Source organism: Odocoileus virginianus, chromosome 4 (assembly GCF_023699985.2).
Source record: "Odocoileus virginianus isolate 20LAN1187 ecotype Illinois chromosome 4, Ovbor_1.2, whole genome shotgun sequence".
Classification (NCBI taxonomy): domain Eukaryota; kingdom Metazoa; phylum Chordata; class Mammalia; order Artiodactyla; family Cervidae; genus Odocoileus; species Odocoileus virginianus.
This window is the reverse complement of record NC_069677.1, coordinates 60,490,368-60,513,548: the sequence shown is the minus strand read 5'-3', so window position 1 is coordinate 60,513,548 and position 23,181 is coordinate 60,490,368. Positions and strand designations below refer to the sequence as shown.

The window sequence follows — 23,181 nt, the reverse complement described above, 5'->3', positions numbered from 1 at the left end:
AAAGGGAAAGTGAGGTAAATGTGTAAAGTTCAGAATATCATGTGAATTGACTGTTCACAGTTTGTTTAAAAACAAAAATCAAACATTCAAAGAAATATATCAGCAATGTTTTAATTATTTAATTGTTGGCAAAAATAATCTAATAGACCATTATAAACGTTTATATATGTTTATATAAAAGGACAGAATATATATGTTCTATTTAATTAACACTTGAGTGATCTGAAAACTACTATATTCCATGAATGACAGAATATAGAACAGAAGCTAATTATTCCATATATATATAATTACTTCAAAATATTATAGTATCCAAGTTTTAGAGTGAATCTTTCAGTGTGTCCTTCTTTGGTACACAATCATTCTTTTATTCATGAAAAATCATCAAAATTTGGTAACTTATAGTCTTGTCAATATAAAAATGTTAATAGTTGCAGATTATAGAAGTTAAATGCAGTGTGATTTTCTGAACAAAAAAATACGTTTGACAATATGAATATTGAGTATTATTTGAGCATAATTGTAAAAATAAACACTGAAAATTATGTTAATTTTGAACTTTTTTGAATATACCATTTTTGCAAAATAACAGTTGTTACATAGGAAGTAACTAGATTTAATAAAATAATATATGTTTATATTAGTATTACTTTAAAAAGGCTTTAATTTTTCTGTACAGATTGAAAACAAAGCAGGGACTCTAGTTCAAAGCGATTCATCATAGGAAGTTATGTTTAAATGTAAAAATTTCTATAGCCTTTCTCCAAAATGCACGATGAAGAAGAAAATGTACAAAAACATTTATAAGTAAGTGATATAGAAAATAAACTCTTTAATTTGCAAAGTAAAACCATATGCCTGAAGCTTCAGGTATCCTAGTATAATTTACACATGCTGTAATAAGTCATTTACATAAAGAAAAAAATCCACACAATTTTCTTTTACATAATCCCAATCAAGGTACGGACTTCAGATTTTCTGAGACTTTCATGAATGTACTATCACACTCCTGCTCTCTGTTCACTTAGTCATTTCAAAGAACATGAAGTCCTAGAGAAAAACAAAATACAGAAATGAGTTTTCAGCACCAAGCAGAGATCAGCTCTCAGATGCATAAATGCTAAGGGATCTGAAGAAACAAAATAACATACTTGCTAAACAAGAAAAATCAACTGTAATAGGTAGATCTAGGAAAAAGTGATAGCTTCAACTTTCCAGTTTGAAGGCAATTAAATCCTACAATTCTGTTCATTTATGGATACCTGCATGAACTTAAGTAATTCTCAGGTAATTTCTGCAAGTTTCACTATTCTTCATGCTTCTTAGAATGTTCTTCTTTCAATCTTTCTGCCTCAACTTTTTGAACTCCTTCTTTAGTAATATAACTTGTGTCATGACTGTACATGGAGTTCCATGTACAATTTTTAGATTGTTTCAGGAGAATGACAGCCATCTTAGACTTAGAATAATATCTTAGAATTTTGGGGCCCAATTTTATGACTTCTCTTCCAAGCCTGTCTCTCTGTTCCTCAGTTCGTCTTGCTCCCATCAGTTTCTAACCAAATCTTCATCCCTGTGACTTCCAGACTGTATGGATTTTAGCTCTCTCACATCTGTCATTTTCCTTTATCCCTTTAGAAAGAAATAACTGAATCCTTAAAACCATCACTTGCAGTTGCACTAACACAGTTGGTCATCAGGATTTATCATTCTAAAATTTGGATTTATAATTATTTCTATTTATACATAGCTTAAAACTAACCAGTTAACTAAACAATTTTTAGTATCTTCCCAAGGTCTATAAGAAGTTGCCCAATCTACCCTATATTCAGTTCCTAATAACCCCACTCCAGTATTCTGGACTGGAGAATTCCATGGACTGTATAGTCCATGGGGTCACAAAGAGCTGGACATGACTGAGGGACTTTCACTTCATAACCCCCCACCACCCTCCAATCCCATATCTCATCTAACCAGACATCACTCTCTCTGCCCTATACACATCATATCTTTGGTTATGGTGTGTAAACCTTTGGTTAAACAGTTCCCCAAGATTAAGATTACAGTTTTCTTCTCATGTGAAATAAACATTTGTTGAAAGCACAGTTTTTAAGCAGAATTGTGGTTATCTTTAAAATTTTATATAGAAAATCTTGTCTATCCCAATTTAGATAGAATAGCATAGTAAAGTGCCAGTGACTACTCACCCAGCTTAGTTCACCAGTTAATCCATCCCTTACGTCCCCCTGACTTCACTGCCCTTCTTTAAAAGCAAATCTGTGATAAATAACCATATCATTTCGTACTGAAATACTTCAGTACATACCCTTAAAAAATATGGACTGTTTTGTTTTTGCATAACCATAATAACAACATCATTTTAAAAACCTTACTAATTCATTAATATCATCAAATAGCCAGTGTTCACATGTGCATGAAGGTCCTGTAAATGTCTTTTTATATTGGTTTGTTTAAATCAGTATCCAAACACAGTCTACAAACTATATTAAGCTGATGTTTCTCTTTTCATTTTTATCTTCTGATATTTATTTGTTGAAGTAACTGAATCCTTTTCTGTATATTCTCTCACTTTTTAGTGGTTTTTTTTTTTTTTTCTGACTGCTTCTGCATGTCAGTGTTTAAGATATTAATTTAGTGGCTCCAACCTCACTTGCATTGCAATCATATGACAGCTTGAACACTTGATGGCTTGGTTCCATCTCCAGATTTAGTTTACTGGATCTGGGTACAGTCCTGACAGCGGGCGTGAAAAAGCTACCCAGGTGTTCCTACTGTGTGGCTACGGTGGAAAACCGCTGTCTGAACCCAGAGACCTTGACATTGGCCACATACGGAGTCGTCTGGGGAGCTACACGAACGTTCAATGGTATGCTTCTGATTTAGTTAAACTGGGGTATGGCTTACTACTAAAAACTTCCGAGCTAATTTAATGTGAAGGCAAGTTCAGAATCAATGGTGTATTCCATATATTTCCTCTCAATTGATAGCTCCATCCAAGACTTGATCAAATGTACATTCTTACTGAAGTTTGTATTTCTGTATTAGACAGTTTAATAGTGAATAAGAAAGAAATTTCCTTGTTTCACTGAGACATATTTCATTTAAATACATTAGAAGATTCAAACTCTTCTCCAAAGTACTAGTTTGGGGTTTTTTTGTTATTGGTGGTGGTGGTGGCTTTTTTTTTTTAACCACTAAAACCAGAACTTCTCCTTAACATGCAAGATCCTTCTGTTACAGTGTGAAACTACAGACTCTCCAGAGAGGAGCTGGTCACCTGTGAACCAAGAGTAGCAGAAGAAAATGGAATTTCAGAGCTAAGATTAAACAGGACCACTTTCGATAAAACCTACAAATTTAAAAAAATTATTTCAGAATAAAACTAGAGAAACCATCTGTACCCTAGATTAGCAGGAGTAAACTTACAATGAGGAAACATGCGCCAAGCATCACAGCCTTCATTTTCACATCAAGGTCTAACGGGAACTGGATGCCAAAGTTATCGGCATCTGTAAATAACTCTCTAACAAGGCCAGTCCAGTGCTTGGAAATCTTGCCAACCACATACTTATCATCAAGAGATTTAACCTAAATTGGAAAAAAAAAAAAGGACAAAAACTTCTAGCAAACTAACAAAGCTACTTTCCAAGTAGAAGTAAAATGAAACCAATATTAAAATTATATGCCATTCATAACTGTGAACATTATATCACTCAGTAGATGAAGGTAGATTCCTATATTTACAGATTCATTTTAAAAACTTTATTTGCTACAGAGAACTAATATGAAAGTAGTTTAGCTGAAATAGTTAACATTTTCTATTCTCCATTACGATATACAGTAATAAATTAGTTGAATCTATCCAAAATAAAATTCAAGAAGGAAAAGATACAACTATGAAATTATTCTTTGAATGAAATTTCTAAAGCCATCTGGTGGGGGGAGCAGGTAATAAATGAAACTCTAATCTGACTTCAGCTTTAAGATTAGCACAGAAAGTTGACATAGGTCGAGTGTTTAAAGGTGATGGAAGGACTCAGGAAAACATAAAATGCCAAGAGGCTGGAAAAGAGGAATGGCAGTTTTGAGTGAAATAAAGTAACCAATAAGTAATTCGATGGGATGCCCCAGGTCAAGGGTCGGGGTAAGACTGGACAACAGAATGGGACTGAACAATAAAAGAGGAAGGATGTATGAAACAAAAGAACTCCAAAACAAGGTTTTTCCAGTTGTATGTTTCTATCTGAATAAAGCTCAGGCCCATGATAAAGAAGGGAACAGCTTATAGCCCATGGAATGCACCTCACAACGTGGGCATGTGGGGGCTGAACGTAGCCCACACTCGCCAGGGTATTTATAGGCAGGGCTATATCAGAGCAGGAAGGGAAGCCTGCTTTTCAGATGTGCACGAGGCACCACACATGCTGGCAACAACATTTGAAGCCCTCTCTTAGGCTGAAACCAGCCACTAAATATGGGAGATTAAAAACAGTGACTCATTTTATTTGGATGAAGATAGTTAAGCTCTTTAAAAACATGAAATAAACTCCTACTAAGAATGCTGTGATAGCCTGGGTTACTGTTCATCAAATAGTCATTTCAGTGTCCTCCCTCTGAAATTAGTATACTTCCCTGCTCACTGAAATGAAGACTTGGCCACATTCCTTGTTTAACCAATGGAGGCTTAATGGATGTGACACCAGCAGAGATCTTAGACAGCAGAGATCATGGCCTTGGTCCTGCTCTCCAGTGATCAGCCACTAAAAAAGCATGATCCGGGCAGCTGCTGTTGATGCAACTCCAGAGCGGACACACCTGGAGCAGACCTGAGGCCAACTTACAGCCTAAGTCAGGGCCATCTGTCTAAGCCTAGGTATATCCTCCAGACACAGCTGACCTTAAGATCCATAAGCGTGAGAATAAATTCCTGTTTTCTTTAGCCACTGGGTTTTAGGGGCTGTTTGTTGCGCTACAATGCCAAAACAGACTAACAGAATTCCCTAGTGCACACTCGCATGTTTCATCTGCTAACAGCTGTCATCTAAACGTCTATACCTTACATTTTATTTTTAATTTAATTTTTGAAAAATTTTAAATGAAATATACAGAAGATAATTTATCAGCCACCACAATCCTACTACTAAACTTACAAGATATTAAGATTTCCTTTTTTTCTTTTTGATTTCTATAGAAAGGAATTTAAAAATTCACCAAAAATTTATGTAAGAAGTAGAATATACAAATTTTTAATGGAAAGGAACAGAAAAGCATATACGGATGTACAACTGGAAAGTCAATAGGACTAGATGATTTTTAACTAAATTCTAAAAAAAAAAAATTAAAAACAAAAACCTATATAATAAAATGATTTCAATTTCTAGAAATAATAAACATATTATACTACTATTATGTTGATTAACTTATAAATTTAATACAAATAACTGATAAACTATTCTAAAAAGAAATCTATAGGTTCATTATAAGGGGGCTAGCCCTACTCAGTTTCAGAATTTGTCCCTTCCGTAGAAATTGTCCAGTTTAACAGATTTTATGCTTATATAAGAGAGTTGTGGTATCAAGATTAAGTGTTATAGTTGTTTGACTTTTAAGCATTTGCATCCAATTAATTTGGTCTGTAAACCTGGGCCCCATTTGTCGAAAAATTGCTGAAATGAACTTTCTTGAGGTAGTAAATACACAGATAAATTGTGATTTCTAATTACTTTAATACAAGGATAAAGGACAGATCATAGAGAAGCATGGTAGGGTAGTACCTCATATATTATTGTTGTTAAAATTCTCTTTGTGTAGTTGGGCTTTTTGTAGGAACTCAAAGATGCCAGAGATTCTGAAGAGGGCTTAGAGCACTGATAGCCTGTGATTCAGACTAAGGAAACCAGACGTTAATGACTAGGTTAATGTCCCACTCAAAGGGATAATATGCAGTGCCTCTACACAGAAACCACCATGTTTAAAGTTTATTAACTAGAAAGCAAAACCTATAAACATTATCACATGTCTTACCTCAAAATGAACATCTGCACAACAGCTGCAGGCAACACATGGCCCAGAAATTCTTAGCACATCCTCTCGCCTCTCATTTTGAACTGCAAACTTTGGCAGGCAAGGGTGCCAGGTCTGAGTAACGTAACCTACTGGGACACCAGGAGGAGCCTGGATTTCTATCTACAAAAGCAAAAGAATATACAAGTTGTTTGTCAGACACTGCTCTAAGCGCCAGTTAACTCACTCCATGTCCTTACCAGGTTGCTACTGTTACCCCTATTTATAGGTCAGTAAGCGGGGAACAGAGAGGTAAGTTAACTTGCATCAGGCTCCCCAGTGGCGAAGCGGGAGAGAGGAGACAGCAGCTGAGGGAGGCCACATGCCCCACATCCACTCTGGAGTGCTGCTCTATCGGTCTCGCATATTTTTAGATTTCCATACTTATGAAAAATGTCTAAATTATTAACAGCTATTTTTTAAACTCCTTTAAAAATAGGGGTTTAGATGTATGGACAGAGCCCTGATCACTGGAGCAATCTTCAAATAAGGTCAGTAGTGCTAGGACAGAAACAAGATGGGGCCTGGAATCTTGAAGCTGAACCTCAACTCCGCGACCTTGAGAGCATCTCGGCATGTTCATCTGTAACTGAGGACTTCCTAGATCTGTTTATTACGGCCAATCGTATGCTAACATGCTCTATAAATTGTAAAGCATATTCTATCAAACTCTGTTTTACCTCAGCTATTCTTGAATATTATTATATCTAAACTAATTGACTTGGAAAACAAAATAATTCAGTGTGAACAGCTTCAGTTATCCTTTCAAACATCAGTGCAGTGTTAGACATCAAACGTCCATGTGCCTGTAGCTGTCTGCCCGGCTCTCAGCGACCTGTGTGGACGACGGAGCAGCCTGGCAGCACTGGTCTCAGGCCAGCGGCGGTGCAGGCGAAGGTCAGCTTCCTCTAACACTCTGCGCCCGGGGGCCCCCCGAGACCGTGCTCTCTGTCAGAGCGCTGCCAAGTGCTGTGGGAGAGACCCCTGGCCTTTACGGGCCTGAAGGCGCTCACAGCTCGCCCTGTCCTGTAGTAGGAATTACAGGAACTCCAATATACTACTTTTTCAAACGGAGAGCTGGAAGACACAGGAACTGAAACTTCTCAGAGGGAGCCTCTACTAGGGCCGCTCCCTGCGTGCGCATTCGTGCTCAGGCACGTCTGACTGCGGGTCCCTAGGCTGCGGCCACCAGGTTCCTCTGTCCACGGGACAGTTCAGGCAAGAACACGGGAGCGGGTGGCCATTTCGCACTCCAGGGAGTCTTCCCAGCCCAGGGACTGAACCTGCGCCTCTTGGGTCTCTTGCACTGGTAGGCAGGTTCTTTAGTTGTGTCAGACTCTTCGTGACTCTATGGACTGTAGCCCACTGGGTTCCTCTCCCCATGGGATTCTCCAGGCAACAGTGGAGTGGGTCGCCATGCCCTCCTTCAGGGTATCTTCCCAATCCAGGGATGGAACCCAGTTCACGCACATCTACCTGCATTGGCAGGAAGGTTCTTTACTGCGAGAGTTACCTGGGCCTTAGCTCCCTGCAGGTTGGCTAAAATTATGTGATGAACGTATGTGTCCTTTTCCTCACTCTTCTGAACACTTGCTACTGGGATGGCATTTGAGGATGTTCCCCTACGGGGCTCTCATCTGGCTTTGGCCAGGCTCTCATGGTCATTTCAGGTGAGGGACTTGACCAGGTGCCCTCCATTCTCAGCTCTCCCTGAAGATCAAGAAGTCTGGTCTCTGAGCTCTCTGATCTCAGCCCAGAGGGCACACTGCTCAGGGCGGTGCGGCTAACGGCTTACTCTTTTCCACCTGCCTCCTTCCTACAAGTTACTCTCGAGCATAAACTAATAGCTGGCGAACACTTCACCTTTAACTCTCACTTTATTATGTAAATTCACCGATAAGGTGCACATTCCTACAGAACCACTTTGCAAAGTATTTGTAAGTATCACCGTGGATGGCTCACCCACCTCCTGCAGGCAGCAGGGACAGCAGCAGCAGGTACACCGCAGCGGTCTCTCCAGAGTTATGACTTCTCGGCCCATATTATCAAGAATCCTCATGGTAAAAGGCCTAGAAGGCCCCCAGCAATTTCGAGTACAGCAGTCAGTATCCTCTGACGCAAAGTAGACCCTCTGTCCGAGGCTGTTCTTAATTTCATATTTGTTTCTAGTTTCAAAACCTGTGAGGACTGAAAACATAAAAGAGGGACTCATTATGACTACAGTGTTAAAACAATCATCAGTCTATCCTAAGATGCTATAGTGTCTAGCTCTACCGTTTTTAGATGGCACTTCATTTAACACAGGAGGAAGAAAAGGAAAGGTGTTTAGGAATGATCTAAATATAGAAAAAAGGTGACAGGAATGGAGGAGAGGGTATTAGAGCACAGAGAAATGTGGAATTTCTATGAGACACAAGGCGTTCCCAGGTGGCACAGAGGTAAAGTGCCAGCCAGTGAGGAGAGGCAAGAGATGGGGGTTCAATCCCTGGGTCAGGAAGACCACCTGGAGTAGGAAATGGCACCCTACTGCAGTATTCTTGCTGGGAAAATCCCATGGACAGAGGAACCGGCAGGCTCCCATCCCTGGGGTCGCAAAGAGTGCGGCACAACCGAGCAACTTCACACACGTGCACACGCCCGTCCACAGCCCTCGCTGGCCGAGTCACAGGGCATCAGCAGTCATCGGAAGACGGAGCAGTCAAAAACCAGTGGTAAAGAACTTTGCAGAGGTGTGCAGAAAGATTTAATAGATATATTCTAAAATCTATTAGCGTTTTCACTGAATTGTCCATAAGGAAAATACATTGGCGCGTGACTTTACCCAGGCTCTCTCCCTGGCAGCGGCCCTGAAGCATCCGCTGGCTGTCTCACGTTTGCTTTGCACCTGAGGAGCTCTGGGCCAAAGGAGACAGCTGTAGGAATCAGGCCCCATCCATAGGAACGGCAGCGACACCCTAGGAAGTCAGGCGTGGCTGACTGGTCAGCACCCTTCAGTGTGGTGGCCCTGTGCCAAGGTGATAGTTCATAGCCCGTGGAACAAAGGTTTTATAGTGTTCATCTGAACTCCCAAGAAAAACCATGGACAATAATGAGGTTTTCAAAAACATCCCCATCCCTCCAAAGTCAGAGTTCATCTACTTTGGAAATGTAGTAAGGTAACTGAACTATTGCATGTGGCTCTTTGACAATCTCAAGCTCATCACAAACTGGGGAAAAAAAAGTTGGAAGAGATAGAGGTTAGGGTGGGTTAGAGATAGAATCACTGAAGTGATTTCTAGAAAGAAGATTGAACAAAAGTAAGTTTTGATTGGTTTCCTCCCAAGTCATGGTCTGTATCATGAGGACAGATGTCCAGCTTAATGGTATTTTACCACTTGACTATTAATTTCAAAAAATGAGCTGCTGATGATCCTTATCAGGATTATCATTATCACAGATAATGGTTTTTAAAACCAGGTTTAATTTCAACATCACTGAAAGTGTTATATCTGTGTTTGATGATATGCTTTTATCTGCATAAATGTCCTCTCTTCCTAGAAATATGATAAATACAATGAATACATACCTTCCAGCAGTTCCATTTGCTGATGAATCAACAGCTGATCTATCTATTATAGTGAAAGAAAAAAAAGAGCTGTAACCATGCTATTAAGCCAAACAAATTAACATCAGTGTTTGTATATTTTAAAAGAATGTATATGATCAGTTATCAACATTTATCAATACTATCAATAGTTAATAACTGTTTATTTCACATCTAGGTATAAAATTAAAGTTAGTATATTTTTAAAAACTACTGAAATGTGTTTATTTTTAATGTGGGCAAATTCAGGGCAAACAAAATTGACTTACACTGGAATCCCTATAAAATTAGAAAAAAATGTTCCTTCCAGAAAGGGCCTAAAAAATATTAAGACCTTTTCATCCATTTAAAGAGTTTTTTCTACAAATAAAGAACATTTTTCTTTTAAAGTGTGCTTGATATCATTTGTGGTAGGTGATGACTTCCCCAAATATATTGTAAGGGCTTAATTTTTCTTTAAAAAAATATACTTAGGGTATTTCTTAGGGAATTTAGGAACTACCAAAATTCTTATATTATATGCTGCCCAAGTGCATTATGGGAAATTAGTGCAGAATGCAAGAGAGACAGCTCATTTACTGAAAACTAACTTACCAAATTTCTAATGGCAAACAAACACTAAACCTCACATTGCTGAGGTAAGCCGTTATGCTGTACATTAAAACCCAGGAATGTGTTTTCCTTATTGGTAGCATTAATAAAATTGGGTCTTCCAAAGAACAAAAGCAACATAAAAATGTAATTTTCTAATTATTATAAAAGGTAGGTCATATTATACACAGGTTATTAACTCCTTTCTTAGTACCACTTGTGGAAAATGAACACTAAATTGAGTTTGATGTTTCTTTCCAACTGCTGGAAAATTATTCAGTGTTGGGATTTCAGTGTTGGGATTAAAGGGCACAGTTTTCAGAACCAAGGTCCCGGAAATAAAAACTTGTTCCTACTTCTTATGCATTTGGATGTTGAGCAAATTATGTAACTTCTCTGGACCTAAGTTTCTTCTTCTGTAAAATGGTGATAATTATAATACTTACATATCACAGAATTTTTAAAAAAGAATTAAATGAGTTAATACATGTATTATACTTAGGGATAAAGCATGGAAAAATAGTGCTTACTAAAGGTTTGATATTGGCTGTTACTGCAGATTATATTCAAAATCATAGAACACACAATTTCCTAAAACATTTGCATTTTGCTGTAAAAGTAGATCTGACCTAGAAGAATTAGAGTAATTTGATAGTAAAGTTGTTTACTGTTTCACACTTTTGTGAATTAGTCAATTGTTATTCTCATTAAGTAAACTGGGAGCTCAGTTTTGTTTTTAATGAGTGTTTTAGGTATTGAATTACCTGAGTTAAATATTCCAGCCCCGGTGGGCAGTTTAATGGAGGTAGTGGTGCTGGCATCCATGATACCTGGGTGGGCTCACCTGGGTGACTAGTCACTGGCTGGTGTTGGACAGGAAAGCCAGCTAGGCCAGGACTTGCATAACCCGCTGGTGGCACTGGATAGCCAGCCTGGGGGCCAGGACAGCCAATATATCCCGGAGGTCCTGAAATACGAACACGGGAAATAATTCCTAACTGCACAGAAAAATGTAAACCAAGTCTTTTAGGATCACCCTAGTTGTCTACAAACTACAATTCCTACTCAGAAATCCTGTAGAAACAGGATTCTAAGATAATGTTAAATCTTAAGATATTTCAGATTCTTAGGATTCTAAGATATTTTTATCTTTCAGTGATTTTTCAATGAGATATCTGTGATTTCATGTCCACTCCTATTTTGAGGGTTTTAGGCTCTGTGTACAGAGTTGCCACACAGACTTACCCTCATCACTCAAAACTCAGATGAAAATATGGCTGAAAACCAAGGAAATAAAAGAAGGTCAACAAACAATCTAGAGTCAGGTACATAAAACTTCTGAAATGGCTTCTTGAAAAAGAGGGATGGCATTGAGTAGAAAGCCCAAAACAGAGGCTCTGAGTCAGCATTTCTATAGCCAAGCCACCTTGTGAAAAAAATGATTCTAGAATTCTAACAAGTGACATCTCCTATACGTATAGATTTGAGAGTAGTTTTGTCCCTTCCTTGTATACTCGACAACATCTGGAGACCCTTCTGGCTGTCAAGAGGGTAGAATTAGCATCAGGTGGGCAGAAGCCAAAGATGTTGCTAAATAGCCTAAAAGCACAAGAACAGTGCCTTGAAAAAAAAAAAGAACTATCCTGCCAAAAATATCATGGCGCCTTTGCTGAGAAACCCTCGTAAAGAGGTAAAGGCGTGTCATTGCTTCCACTAGTCCAGATACTCCCCTTGGGTTAACAATTTGCCTGAAGTTTGAACCCATGGTGTATTCCATTCCTAAAACTCTCCACATAGGGGAAAAAAAAAGTTTAATTATGATACTTATGTTCCAAATTTAAATTTCACAATTTAGCAAGTCTCTGGAAAATACAACTTGAGAATCAAGGAAGGTAAAAACTTCTAGCAAGCAAAATTGTCTCAAGTATTTATTAAGCACAGTAGAGGAAGAAATTCAATAGGTATTTATTCTATTCCACATGAATTTGTGATTACAAATATGAAGCTTTGTAACTTTATAACTTAAATGAACAGTCTACAGAGTAACTGTTCCATAGGAATGGAATGTAACTTCAAAGAAATTACTGTGTCCTACAATATTTTAATAGTTGTTTGTTGTTTTCAGTTGCTAAGTCCTGTCGGACTTTTTTGCAACCCATGGACTTAGCCAACCAAGCTCCTCTGTCCATGGGATTTCCCAGGCAAGAATACTTAGTGGATTGCCATTTCCTTCTCCAGGGGATCTTCTCAACCCAGAGACTGAACCCATATCATCTGCATTGTCAGGTGGGTTCTTTACAATTGAGTCAGCCACCAGGGAAGCCTCACCCATTAGGTACTGTCTGTAACATTAACATATCTATTTTTAAACAGCACTGACTATAGTGCAAAGATCAAACCACAAGAAGCCAGTGAGGGAGAGATGTGAATTAACTGGTTACATTATTAGCATCATTAAATCTTCACAGGATTCTTTGAGAGAATAGTTATTTTCCAAATCAATGGATTAAACAGACATATGGAATTACCTGAAATAATATTTCATTTACTTAAAGCCCAACTGATTTAATATATTACAAATATAATAGCAAATATTTGTCATTTATTAATTGCAAAGCATTGTGCTGGGTGTTTTACACATAGTCTCATTTAATTTTCAGACCACCTGAATTAGAAAATATTATGCCCATTTTATACACAAGAACTGAGGCTTGGAGGTGCAGCAACTTGCTTAAAACCACTACACAGTGATTAAATATAGAAGCCAGAACTTGAAGCCTGATCCAGTCTCTCTCTGACTGTTTTTGCACTTGCATAAAGGGGATAATGAATAGTATTTACCCTGTTAATATTCCCTGAGAACTAAACGAGTTATTCCACAATCCATCACTGTTGTTAGCTTCATTATCACAAAAGACCTGTACTACATGAGCCTCAGACTTGAGAAATAAAGTTGAGCTATTTTTCTCACAAGCTCTCCAGTCTGGTTATAACCTAATTATGTACCATCTACTGTTATTTAGTCATGGGTGGATTAAAATATCCCCCAAGTACTAATAATTCTCTAAACACCAACCATATAAAAATTTCAAGTAGCAGTTCTCAGCCCTGGCTGCACATTAGAATCACCTGGAAATTTAAAAATTACTAATCCCAGGGTCCCACAACCAGAGCTCCTGCTTCAATTTTCCTGGGATGGTGCCCTGGTACTAGTGTTTTCAGCAGTTAACAAGTAATACTTAAGCCTAGGCACCTCTGAGAACCATCATCTTAGAACCTTGGCAGCCTTTCTACGTCACTTTTTTTTAAACACAAACATCTGGAGGAGATCAGGCTTCACTGAAAGATTCCTGGCTAGACAGCTAAACAAGTGACTCAGTTCCAAGCAGATGTGTTTGCTCAGAGTAGAATACAAAATGTGTAAACCCCTGTGGCCAAACAAGATCCCTTTTGATCCTAAGTCCTGGTCTCTCAAAAGTAGATGCCTACTTGCAAATGAACTCTGCCATCTGGTAAATTTCTGGAAATGCTGATGACTCTGTTTGTCTAAATGAAAATCTCTGAAGTCTTCTAGACAGTGGTTCAAAAAATATAATATATTCCTTGGTATATGTAGTGATATGACTCAGTTATTTTCTTAGAAAGGCAAGGCACAGTTGAGTATGTATATAAAAGTAAAGCTTTCACATTTTTGTATGTTTCAAAATGAAAGTGAGAATTATCCCAGGTAGCTCTGTTTCTGATGAGTGAAGCTTCCATGCTTAAGCAGTTAGCTCTTTTTCATGACAATCACTGAACACAATTAACTCCAGACAATAAATAACTCAAAAATACCCAGAGACAAATCTCCTAAACGTGATTGAATGACCATAATTTTCAGAACAAATTGGGAATCAATAAAATCTGTTACTGAATATGTATATTTTGGTTTTTAATTTATGTGCAACCTTATATTTCATATGCTGTCAACTCACTACTGTTTTTACTATCCTGTATAGAAAGAAATATTTTAATGATTCTTATGATAACATATAATCAAAGAAAAAAATCAAGTACCACACTGTCAATTTCATTATTGCCCCTTTAATAAAAGACACTACTAAAATACACACAGAGATAGGCACACACATACACACACACACACATCCTTTGGGGAATGTCCATAACTGATAAATTTTTTTTTTTTTTATTCTTTAAGCAAACTTTTACCTGGGAATGCTGCTGATGGATATTCAAGGGGATACCCACCTGTTAAATTTGTTCCTGGGTGTGGAGCATTCATTTGCACATCTGTAATTCAACAAAAGGTAAACATATACCTTCTTAAAAATATATATACATATCAGAAAAATGCATAGTTCTTAGATAATTTCATTTACATGCTCTCGTGTTGTACTGAAACAGTGTGGATTCTTCACTTAACAAAAGTTGTGCCTGTTATCAAAGGTAATTTGCAGTCGAATCTTGGTTCAAACAAATTCTCTTTGAATAGCAGCTAAGTTACTGGGACTGAATTTCTATTTCTCAAAAAAGTTTGATGAGTGTTGTCTTCCATATTTTGATTTCGTTATGAGGAAAAAATAGATTGTTTTAAAACCACACATAGACTGTGGAGAAACAGATACATGAAACTAGTTGGATGTGGGTTTGGTAATGGAAGGATTATAGGTGACTTTAAAGCTATCTATAATTGTTGCTATAAGAATTATGTTTTAAATATTCAAAATTATACTTGTACTTCAGTATTTAAATATCCTTTTAATGCTTACTCTGGAACTACCCCCATTAAGTTTATACCATAGGGAATTCCCAGCATTTGACTGATTTTGACTGACAAAAATCATAACTGAGTTAATTACAATAAACAAACATATTACATTTTGCTATCTGCTAATCAGTGTGCTTTGAATAATCTCATGTATGTACAAATTTTTCAGTTTCCTACTTCTTCATATTTGCATTTGTCTGATCATCCCTTTAGCAGCCACCGTGGCCGGAAAATAAGTATTTACTAGCACGTCCTGTGTCACCCCGCTACACTGGCTCTGCCTTTATGGAATTTATGATCTAGCAGACACTCCATTTATGCAATGTTCTCCTTTCTTTCCCATGGCTTATTAATTGTAAATTCAAAATAGTTCAGTTTTGAATAATGGGAACATAGCATGAATGTAGAAGAAAAAGTTGACCAGACTTTGAATCTGACACATTTCCTGTATGTTTCTCTATCATGTGTCTTGAAAGACCACTCAGGTCATGTGATTACACAGGAAGACTGGGTTAAGCCCCACTCCTACCACCTTTTTTTCCCATTACTGGCTTCATAGTAACTTCAGCTGAATGGAGCCGATGCATACGACGCAAATTCAAGCAACAGAAAATCCTCTACTTGAGTCAGGGCTTTCCCCCTACGGACCACAGCATACCCCAAATTAGCACACATCGCTGCAATATCACAAGTCTTTCTGGCCTAACCGCCTTTTCTTTTTTCGTCCTGGCTTCAGGTGAGCGGGACGGCTCCAGTTCTCCAGCTCCTCGGGCTCTGCCCACAGCCCCTCACAGGGTGAGACTCAACAGATCTCGAGGAAACACACTATAAGTGTAACTCAGAGACCCATCCTTAAATGGTATGTCACATTTTGACACTTCTTACCAGGTACTGCTGTTTGAACAACAGTAAGCACACACACAAATCAAGGAGCTGACAGATTCAAGAAATTAGGCGGCTATAATCTCTGGGGTTTCAGTATCAGAGCAACAATCCCAGTTTCAGGAATTCCAGGGGGAAGTTATACAAAGAAAAACAATAAGTGAATGGGCAAGCGTTCAAGTAGATCAAAGAGCAAATGACTCATGGATGCATTTCTGCATTTGTGCAGCGCAACTCAGAATAACTTAAAAATCATAGGACTTTCATATTGTCAACGAGTGATTTTATTGTTATTGTACATATTGTATATTGTATATATTGTTATATATATTTATTGTATATATATATACACACACACACACATATACATTCTACTTATGTACACATATACACACAAATTCATATATTTGTATATATGAAACTGAAGAGTTAAAAGGTAATTATGATCATGACCCAATCAATTTTTTAAGTGATTTGAAGAATCTTAAAGCTTACAGGAAAGAAAATAGCTTAATATTATATGAATTTACATTTTGAAAGCTTTTAGTATTGTTAATTAATATAGTATATATTAAGAAAAATCATGAAACATTGTGAAAGAAAGTCAAGGTTTCTGGTCCTAAAGAAGACCTGATATATGAAGCAAGGCTGGCATTGTGGTAGAGACAAATATCTCTTCGGTTATCTAAGTGAAGATAGAGAAAAGAGATCCTTCTGAAGACAGGATTTTTTTTTCCCATTTGATTTTTTTCTCTTCAGAAACTTAGATTTTTAAAAAGACAAAGTCTTTTATTACATGTTTGGCCAGTACTCATCTTACTTAGAATTTTCTTGAGGAAAAAAAAGCCAGAAAATAAACATATTTATTTAAACCTTTTCAAATGTGCATTTTATGAGATATATATTGGGGATGTATCTGAGCATTTTATTACAATGTCCTGGCATATTAAATCCATTGTTTATTAAATAATATGACTTGAATAGTCTTTTTTTTATATATAAAATGTACAAAGAAAAGGGAAACCTGATTCAGATGAAGTGTAATATTATATATTTTCCAGTAAGCCTAAGATTTCATTATTTTAAGCCCAATATTTCATAGGTTTATCTAAGGCCTTTTTATTTTTAAAGGTAAAGTTAGTGGTAGTGGATATTTGTGTACATCTTCTCTATAGTCAAAACACTGCCCCAGACTACGGGTTCTGGAACATAAACAACACAGACCAAATTCTGTTCTTTCAGAAACTGAATAAAACATTTTGACAAATAACACATTAACAAGAGATTTAATATTATAGGAGTTAAATAAACACTTAGATTACTTACTTTGTTTGTCCATGATTTAAACAGTTCTGAAAAAGAAGACCTGGTATAAATATATAGGTCAAATACATGTAAAAGGACACCCAGACACTATGTACACAATGTATACACTGTATACACTATATATACAATGTATACACTATATACACAATGTATACACTATATACACTATATACACAATGTATACACTATATACACAATGTATACACTATATACACAATGTATACACTATATACACAGTATCTTATACACACAAGACACTCCTCTATTCATCTAACCATTGAGAATCTGGTCATTTGAACCCTTCAGTCTTGGCTCTGTTTTCCACTGCTGTGTTTCTGAGTAGGATTTTAGAAATTGTGGGTCAGTCCAGGATGGTGAACGATTTCTAAAAATCTTGGGAAGAGACAGTTCAAAGAGAAAGGAAGACAGAAAAGAAACACTGTGAGCCCAAGGCCCTCCAGTTAAAAACTTGAGCCTTCCAACCTACACAACCTACAGGGAGCACGCAGTCCAGGACCGAGCCACAGTCTAGGCTCCAGGTGTGGTCCAGCATGAAAAGGAGAGAGTTTAGCTATCAGGTCACACTACCGCAGATATCTCTGGAATTCCCAGGCCCTGAGGATATTTTCTGCCCAGCTTGAACAGCAAATTGGAGAAGGCCTGACCTCCTGTTTATATATCAATAAATGATTTTTAGCCTAAAAATGTACACTCAAGAGGTTGGAGATGCTGTTTTTGTCTTCTAGTGACTTGATCCCATCCTAGTCTTTCCCACTATTACCTAGTCACTAATTTTTCCATTTCTCCACCTTAAATCCCAACCCCTGTATGCATGTTAATTATAATTAATACATTAGGCCAAAACTTGCTACTTGACTGTTTTATCTGGACCTGCACTAATGTGAATCAGCTCAGCCCTTTCCAGGCCTTCTCACGTCTCTGCTGCCCTTTTAATAACTCCAACTACTGTGTTACCCTAGATGTCGAGTAAAAGTCAACTGATCCTTCCATATCCTTAACTAAAATCTGGTGTTCCCAAGAAGAAACCACATCCTTCCTCTCCTCTTCCAAATTATTAATTTGTCATTGCCTGCCATAAGCATAAATTTTAATAATACAGCAAAGCTCTTAAATATATTCCAATTATAGTCACCTCTTAATTATATATATTCAAGAAGTTCAGTAATGGGTTTTCTTGACCTTGGAATAAATTTAAAAAATATGTTTCTTGTTGCAGTGTTGACTTTCTGGATTCTCTTAGAACAATAATAACCACTGTTAGCATTAATTAGTCAGAAACCAAGTGCTATGGACCTCCTCAGGCCAAAAGAACAAAAAAATTAACATCTTATGTTTTTCTGCAGTTATTCTAGAACAGTGAACAATAAACTGAAAAACAAATGTAACAAACGTATGCCAAAAGTTTTCAAAGACCATATTAATGTTTTATGTTCTATCACATGAAGAACTAAAAAAGAAGACTAAATTCTTATATACAATAAGCCATGATTACTTTTGTCAACACTCATTTCTGTGATCAAAGAGTGTATATTAAAATTCATACTCATTATCTTCAAATGTACTAAGAGTTCCTTAACATATGTAAAAATGTAAAACCTAATAAATTCTGCAGTAGAAATGGGTTCAGTTCAGTTCAGTTCAGTCGCTCAGTCGTGTCTGACTCTTTACGACCCCATGAATCACAGCACGCCAGGCCTGCCTGTCCATCACCAACTCCCGGAGTTTACTCAAACTCATGTCCATCGAGTCGGTGATGCCATCCAGCCATCTCAACACACTAGACTAAACAGCTCAAGTTTTTACCTTACCACTGTTTCTCATAGGATCACTTTATAAGTATGATTAGTTTTTTAAAAATGTTATATGACTCTTTAATCAACTAAGTAATTTTAAGGAAGTACTGGTTCAGTCATTCTTCCCTTTCCTGAAAGGCCAGAAGGAACCTCAGTTCAAGGAAAAATCCCAAATAATACCTGGAGATATTATTTTTAGAATTAAAAATTTATTTTTATGAGAAAATTACTGAATTAGTGAAAAAAAAAATCATTGTTTCTGGAGGGCAAGTCTATCATTTGAAATGGAAAAAATTGTTTTAATTTACAAGGTATTTCTTATCATTTTGTTGTTTGATCCTGGGAAATCCAGTGTCAGTTAGAAATAAAGAATGTGCTAAAAAGAGAGGAAATTTATACACGAATGCTGTGCATCACATTAGAAATAGGTGGAGGCTTTTATATAACGGAGAAATAAGTTCCCAAATCCTTGCCAAATGAGTACTAACTATGAACATAAAGGTGTTTACCTTTCATGAAGCCAGAGATAATTCCCTCCTTACACAGAAATCCAAGGAAGGGAAACTAAATAGACTCAGAGCTAATTTGCTCACATTTACATTTTCCCTCCTACCAGGTTACGTTACTTTTGAGTCTTAACCTGTAGCTTTGTGAGGATGAGCATCTGCTGTTAGAATGACAACAGAGCAAAACCTGGGTCCTCAGTTTCCTGCAGGTTTTAGAATTCTCACAACTTCATAATATCTCAAGCAGGAAAAATGGTATGTCATAAGCTCTGGCACAAAATGTGAAGTAACAGTGGAACCGGTACATGTGCCAGGTAGAACAACATATTTGTGGGCTAAAGACATCTACCATGTTCATCCCGGTCTGGTCTCCTTTGCTGTTTTAAGGATCTTTTGGTTTTTTCAAACTTAATGTTTGAGAATGTTTAATGAACATTACAAGATATGATGTCACTCAGGTTTGGAAATGACTGGGCTGTGTGTCCTGCATGAATTAATTAGCTAATTAATTCAATATAACTTTTAAATAATGCTCCTAGTAAGAAACAAATCACAGAAAGGCTTCCAAGAAAATTGTATTTATCTTGTAGTAGTAAAAAAAGATCTCTAATGAAATCATATTATATACTGTACCACTGGAATCATAGCTGCTTCAGGACAAATACAGAACTTCAAATTATAATTGGACTACTACACACTCCTAATCTGTTTAATGAGAGCATCTGAGGAAATTAAAGCATCATACACTATACACATATAAGCATATCTCTGTCAGATTTATTCTATCAGACCTATTCTATTGGTGCTCTGGGATATTAATCATAAACCTCTCCTACCAGGAAAAAGGAGAAATAGTGCAGGTCATATACAGTTATGTTCCCACAATTCATATTCCAGGAAACCCTTTGACCCATCTCTTGAGGTTCTGAAGTTTCTATCTTATTATGTCAAGAAATACTAAAGTACAACCTGCAATTCAAAGTGGAAATGTCCCTAATTTTTGAAAGATTCTAAAACTACTATGCCTATAAAGTAGGCATTAACTAGATTTGGATTACTTAAACAAATCCACTCCTTAGTTGCCTAAAACCAAGCCAGTTAACATTTTTCTCCAAGTCCCAGGATGGGAATATGTGTTATTATTTTAGGAAAACATTACTGCTCTAAGCACAGTCCCAGAATTCTATATCCTTAACTTCCTATGAATAAGTGAAAATGGGGTACTAGACTAGGGGGGAGGCAGTTTAAAATCAACCAGGCTAGAGAGATGTGTGTGTGTGTGTGTGTGTGTGTGTGTGTGTGTGTGTGTTGGGGGGCAAGGCATTGAGGCAGGGGGAACTGAATGGGTAGAAGACCTGTGGCTGGATGAGAGAGCTTGGTTCATTCAAGGTTATGAAGATCTGTGGGTGGCAGAGCAAAGAAGGAGAGATCATTACACAAGAGGATGGACAGGTGGGCAGGGAGCAGTTCTTATAGGTTTTCTGTCTCTCTAAATTCTCAAAAGCCAGCACATGGACTGTCAGGACAAGACACTTAACTGGTGCTTGTTGATTCAACAGTGTGATCAGTATTATTTCATTCCCTTCAGTCAGAAAGGACAGTTGTGAAGGTTGGCAAACCTGTGACTCAGCCATCTTACCTGATACTTCTATCCAACTGCAGAAACCTACTCATTTCCCTTTCCATTTATTTTCCATTTCTTTGTGCTTATTCAGCATTCAAAGTCCTACAATCCTAATACTTGGCTTGGTGCTATTAAGAGAAAGTTCTGTTGTCAAGAAAGTTCCAGGAAGAACAAGGGTATTCTGAATTGCCTGATACTTCCCACCAAGCATGTGACACCTACATTAACCACACATCTCAGATTGTTAAACTAGGAGAAATACTTCCTTCCTGTTCCTGGAACAGAGAAGTGGCTGTGCCAGGACTTGCTGAAAAAGCCGTCTAAATAAACCACACGGGAACCAGTGAGCCTGGAGAAGCAGGGGCTTGGTCAGATATTAAAAGTAATAAATCTAACGTTACTGAGCATATTCTGCAGTGCCTAAGTTCTACATCGTACTCTAACTCTTGTAACATTTGCTCGTTACCCAATTTCAGACATGAGCCAAGAAAGGAATGTGTAGGAGGAAAGTGCCCAGGAGTCCACAGATACCGAGTAGTAGAGACACACTCAAGTCAGGCAGGTGGATCCCTACTTTACCTTCGACGTGATAAACCAGCTGTCTTGGCAATCCTTCCTGTGTTTCAGGCTGCCCAGCACAGTTCTGGCTCCAGCCACAATCCTAATTAATACTTTCTGTTCAGAGACAGCTAGCAGGCTCTATTAATCGTTCCTCTGATTTCCCACAAATGCTGGCAGATAACCCTTGAGTCCGTGTTCTGGTCATGATCCAGCGCCGCTCCGCGTCGTTAAGAGATGGACTAAGCTAATTCGAACCTACAAGGCGGTTTCAGGCAGGAAATACCTTGACCTTGGAAAGATTCTGAGCCTGGCGGGGATGGGACTGGGACGGCCGGCCCCGGGCTCAGTCCCCGCTCAGCTTCGGCGGTCGCTTTCCTAGGCCGCTGGGGCCCCAGCCCCCACCCTCAGCGCAAAGGCAACCCGCCGGCCCTTGCGCCCCTCGCCCCCAGCGCCCCTCCGCCCAGCCTGGGAGCCCGCGCCCGATGCCCGCCCACCTGTCGGCACCGCCGCTCCGGCGCTGCCTGCGGGGAGAGGAGCTCGGGGAGCTCGGGCGCGGGGCCGGTGCTCTGCTTCCGACGCTCGGCGGCCGAGCGTGCTCCTTACCCGCAACCTTGGCTGGAGAGGGGCCCAGGCTTCCGAGAGACGTCTGTGACGAAACCCGTGGTTTCTGGTTTCGTTTCTTAACTCCTGGGCAACAAAGCGGTTCCCGCCCCTTCCGCACTGGGCGCTTCTCTGCACAAGACCTGGGGCTCGGCCGCCGGGCGCGGCGACGGCGGCTGTCGGCTCCTTTCCGTGTCCCTAGAGAGGCTCAAAACCTTGGGTCCTGAGGCTCAGGCCCGCGAGGAACTGGGGGGTCGAAATCGCTGGAAACTTGGAAGGTCGTTAACCGGCAGCGGCCTCCTCGGGGGCTCCGGGGGCGGAGTTCAGCGGGGTCTCCTCTGCCGTCGCCTGGGCCGCCCTCTGTCCCCGAGAGTCCCGCGGCTTTCCAGCGGGGTGGCAGAGGGCAGTGAAGGGCACACCTGGCGACGAGTCGCGTTTGTTCCTCTTTAAACACGCCTTTTTCTGTTTCGCTCTCTGCTCTCTCTGCTCCTCGCCTCTCTCTTTCCTCTAAATGACGCTTAACTCCTTTGAAGAGCCCAATCAACCAGGTCCTTTAGAATGTTTACTGTTTACAGCGCTCCTACTAGCAAACAGGCACACGAGGAAAATATTTGTTAAAATGAAAGATTCATTGTTGTTTTCAATTCACACTTTTATTTACCAAAGTGACACATGACCTTCTAAACTATTAAGTATGGAGAAGTGAGATGTACCTTGCCTTTTAGCTCTCTGATTGCTAATTATCTACTGCAGAAGGAGAAGGAAAACTGTAGAGATCCAGTACGTTGCATTACAATGTTATTTTTCAACCTTCCCTCTTCTATGAATATTGTTCTTGAATC

General features: G+C 38.6%; 1 protein-coding gene across 7 annotated transcripts; it reads right to left on the bottom strand.

Annotated features, from left to right (window-relative positions):
- Nucleotides 1–95: 95 nt before the first annotated feature.
- Nucleotides 96–22,732, bottom strand: LOC110148951 (phospholipid scramblase 2). Of its 7 annotated transcripts, XM_020911235.2 has the most exons (10): nucleotides 22,234–22,249; nucleotides 21,758–21,994; nucleotides 17,235–17,260; nucleotides 14,507–14,548; nucleotides 11,023–11,225; nucleotides 9,650–9,692; nucleotides 8,051–8,271; nucleotides 6,046–6,207; nucleotides 3,448–3,609; nucleotides 96–1,050 (listed from the first exon to the last, which is right to left on the bottom strand). In XM_020911235.2, exons 3-10 carry the CDS (start codon nucleotides 17,245–17,247, stop codon nucleotides 1,021–1,023), a joined length of 876 nt encoding a protein of 291 aa, XP_020766894.1. In that variant the 5' UTR covers nucleotides 17,248–17,260; nucleotides 21,758–21,994; nucleotides 22,234–22,249; the 3' UTR covers nucleotides 96–1,020. The 7 variants fall into 7 exon arrangements, with proteins under 7 accessions (XP_020766894.1, XP_020766893.1, XP_020766892.1 ...); XM_020911234.2 differs by lacking the exons at nucleotides 21,758–21,994; nucleotides 22,234–22,249 and adding an exon at nucleotides 22,343–22,732; XM_020911233.2 differs by lacking the exon at nucleotides 21,758–21,994 and having other exon boundaries at nucleotides 22,234–22,322.
- Nucleotides 22,733–23,181: the final 449 nt, after the last annotated feature.

Coding starts and splice junctions, on each gene's coding strand:
- LOC110148951 (XM_020911234.2), bottom strand. Junction 6,208..8,050: donor GTCCCTGCTGCCTGCAGGAG/GTGGGTGAGCCA, acceptor TTGCTTTTGTAG/ATAGAAATCCAGGCTCCTCC. Junction 1,051..3,447: donor TTGGCGCATGTTTCCTCATT/GTAAGTTTACTC, acceptor GTTTTTCTCTAG/GACTTCATGTTCTTTGAAAT.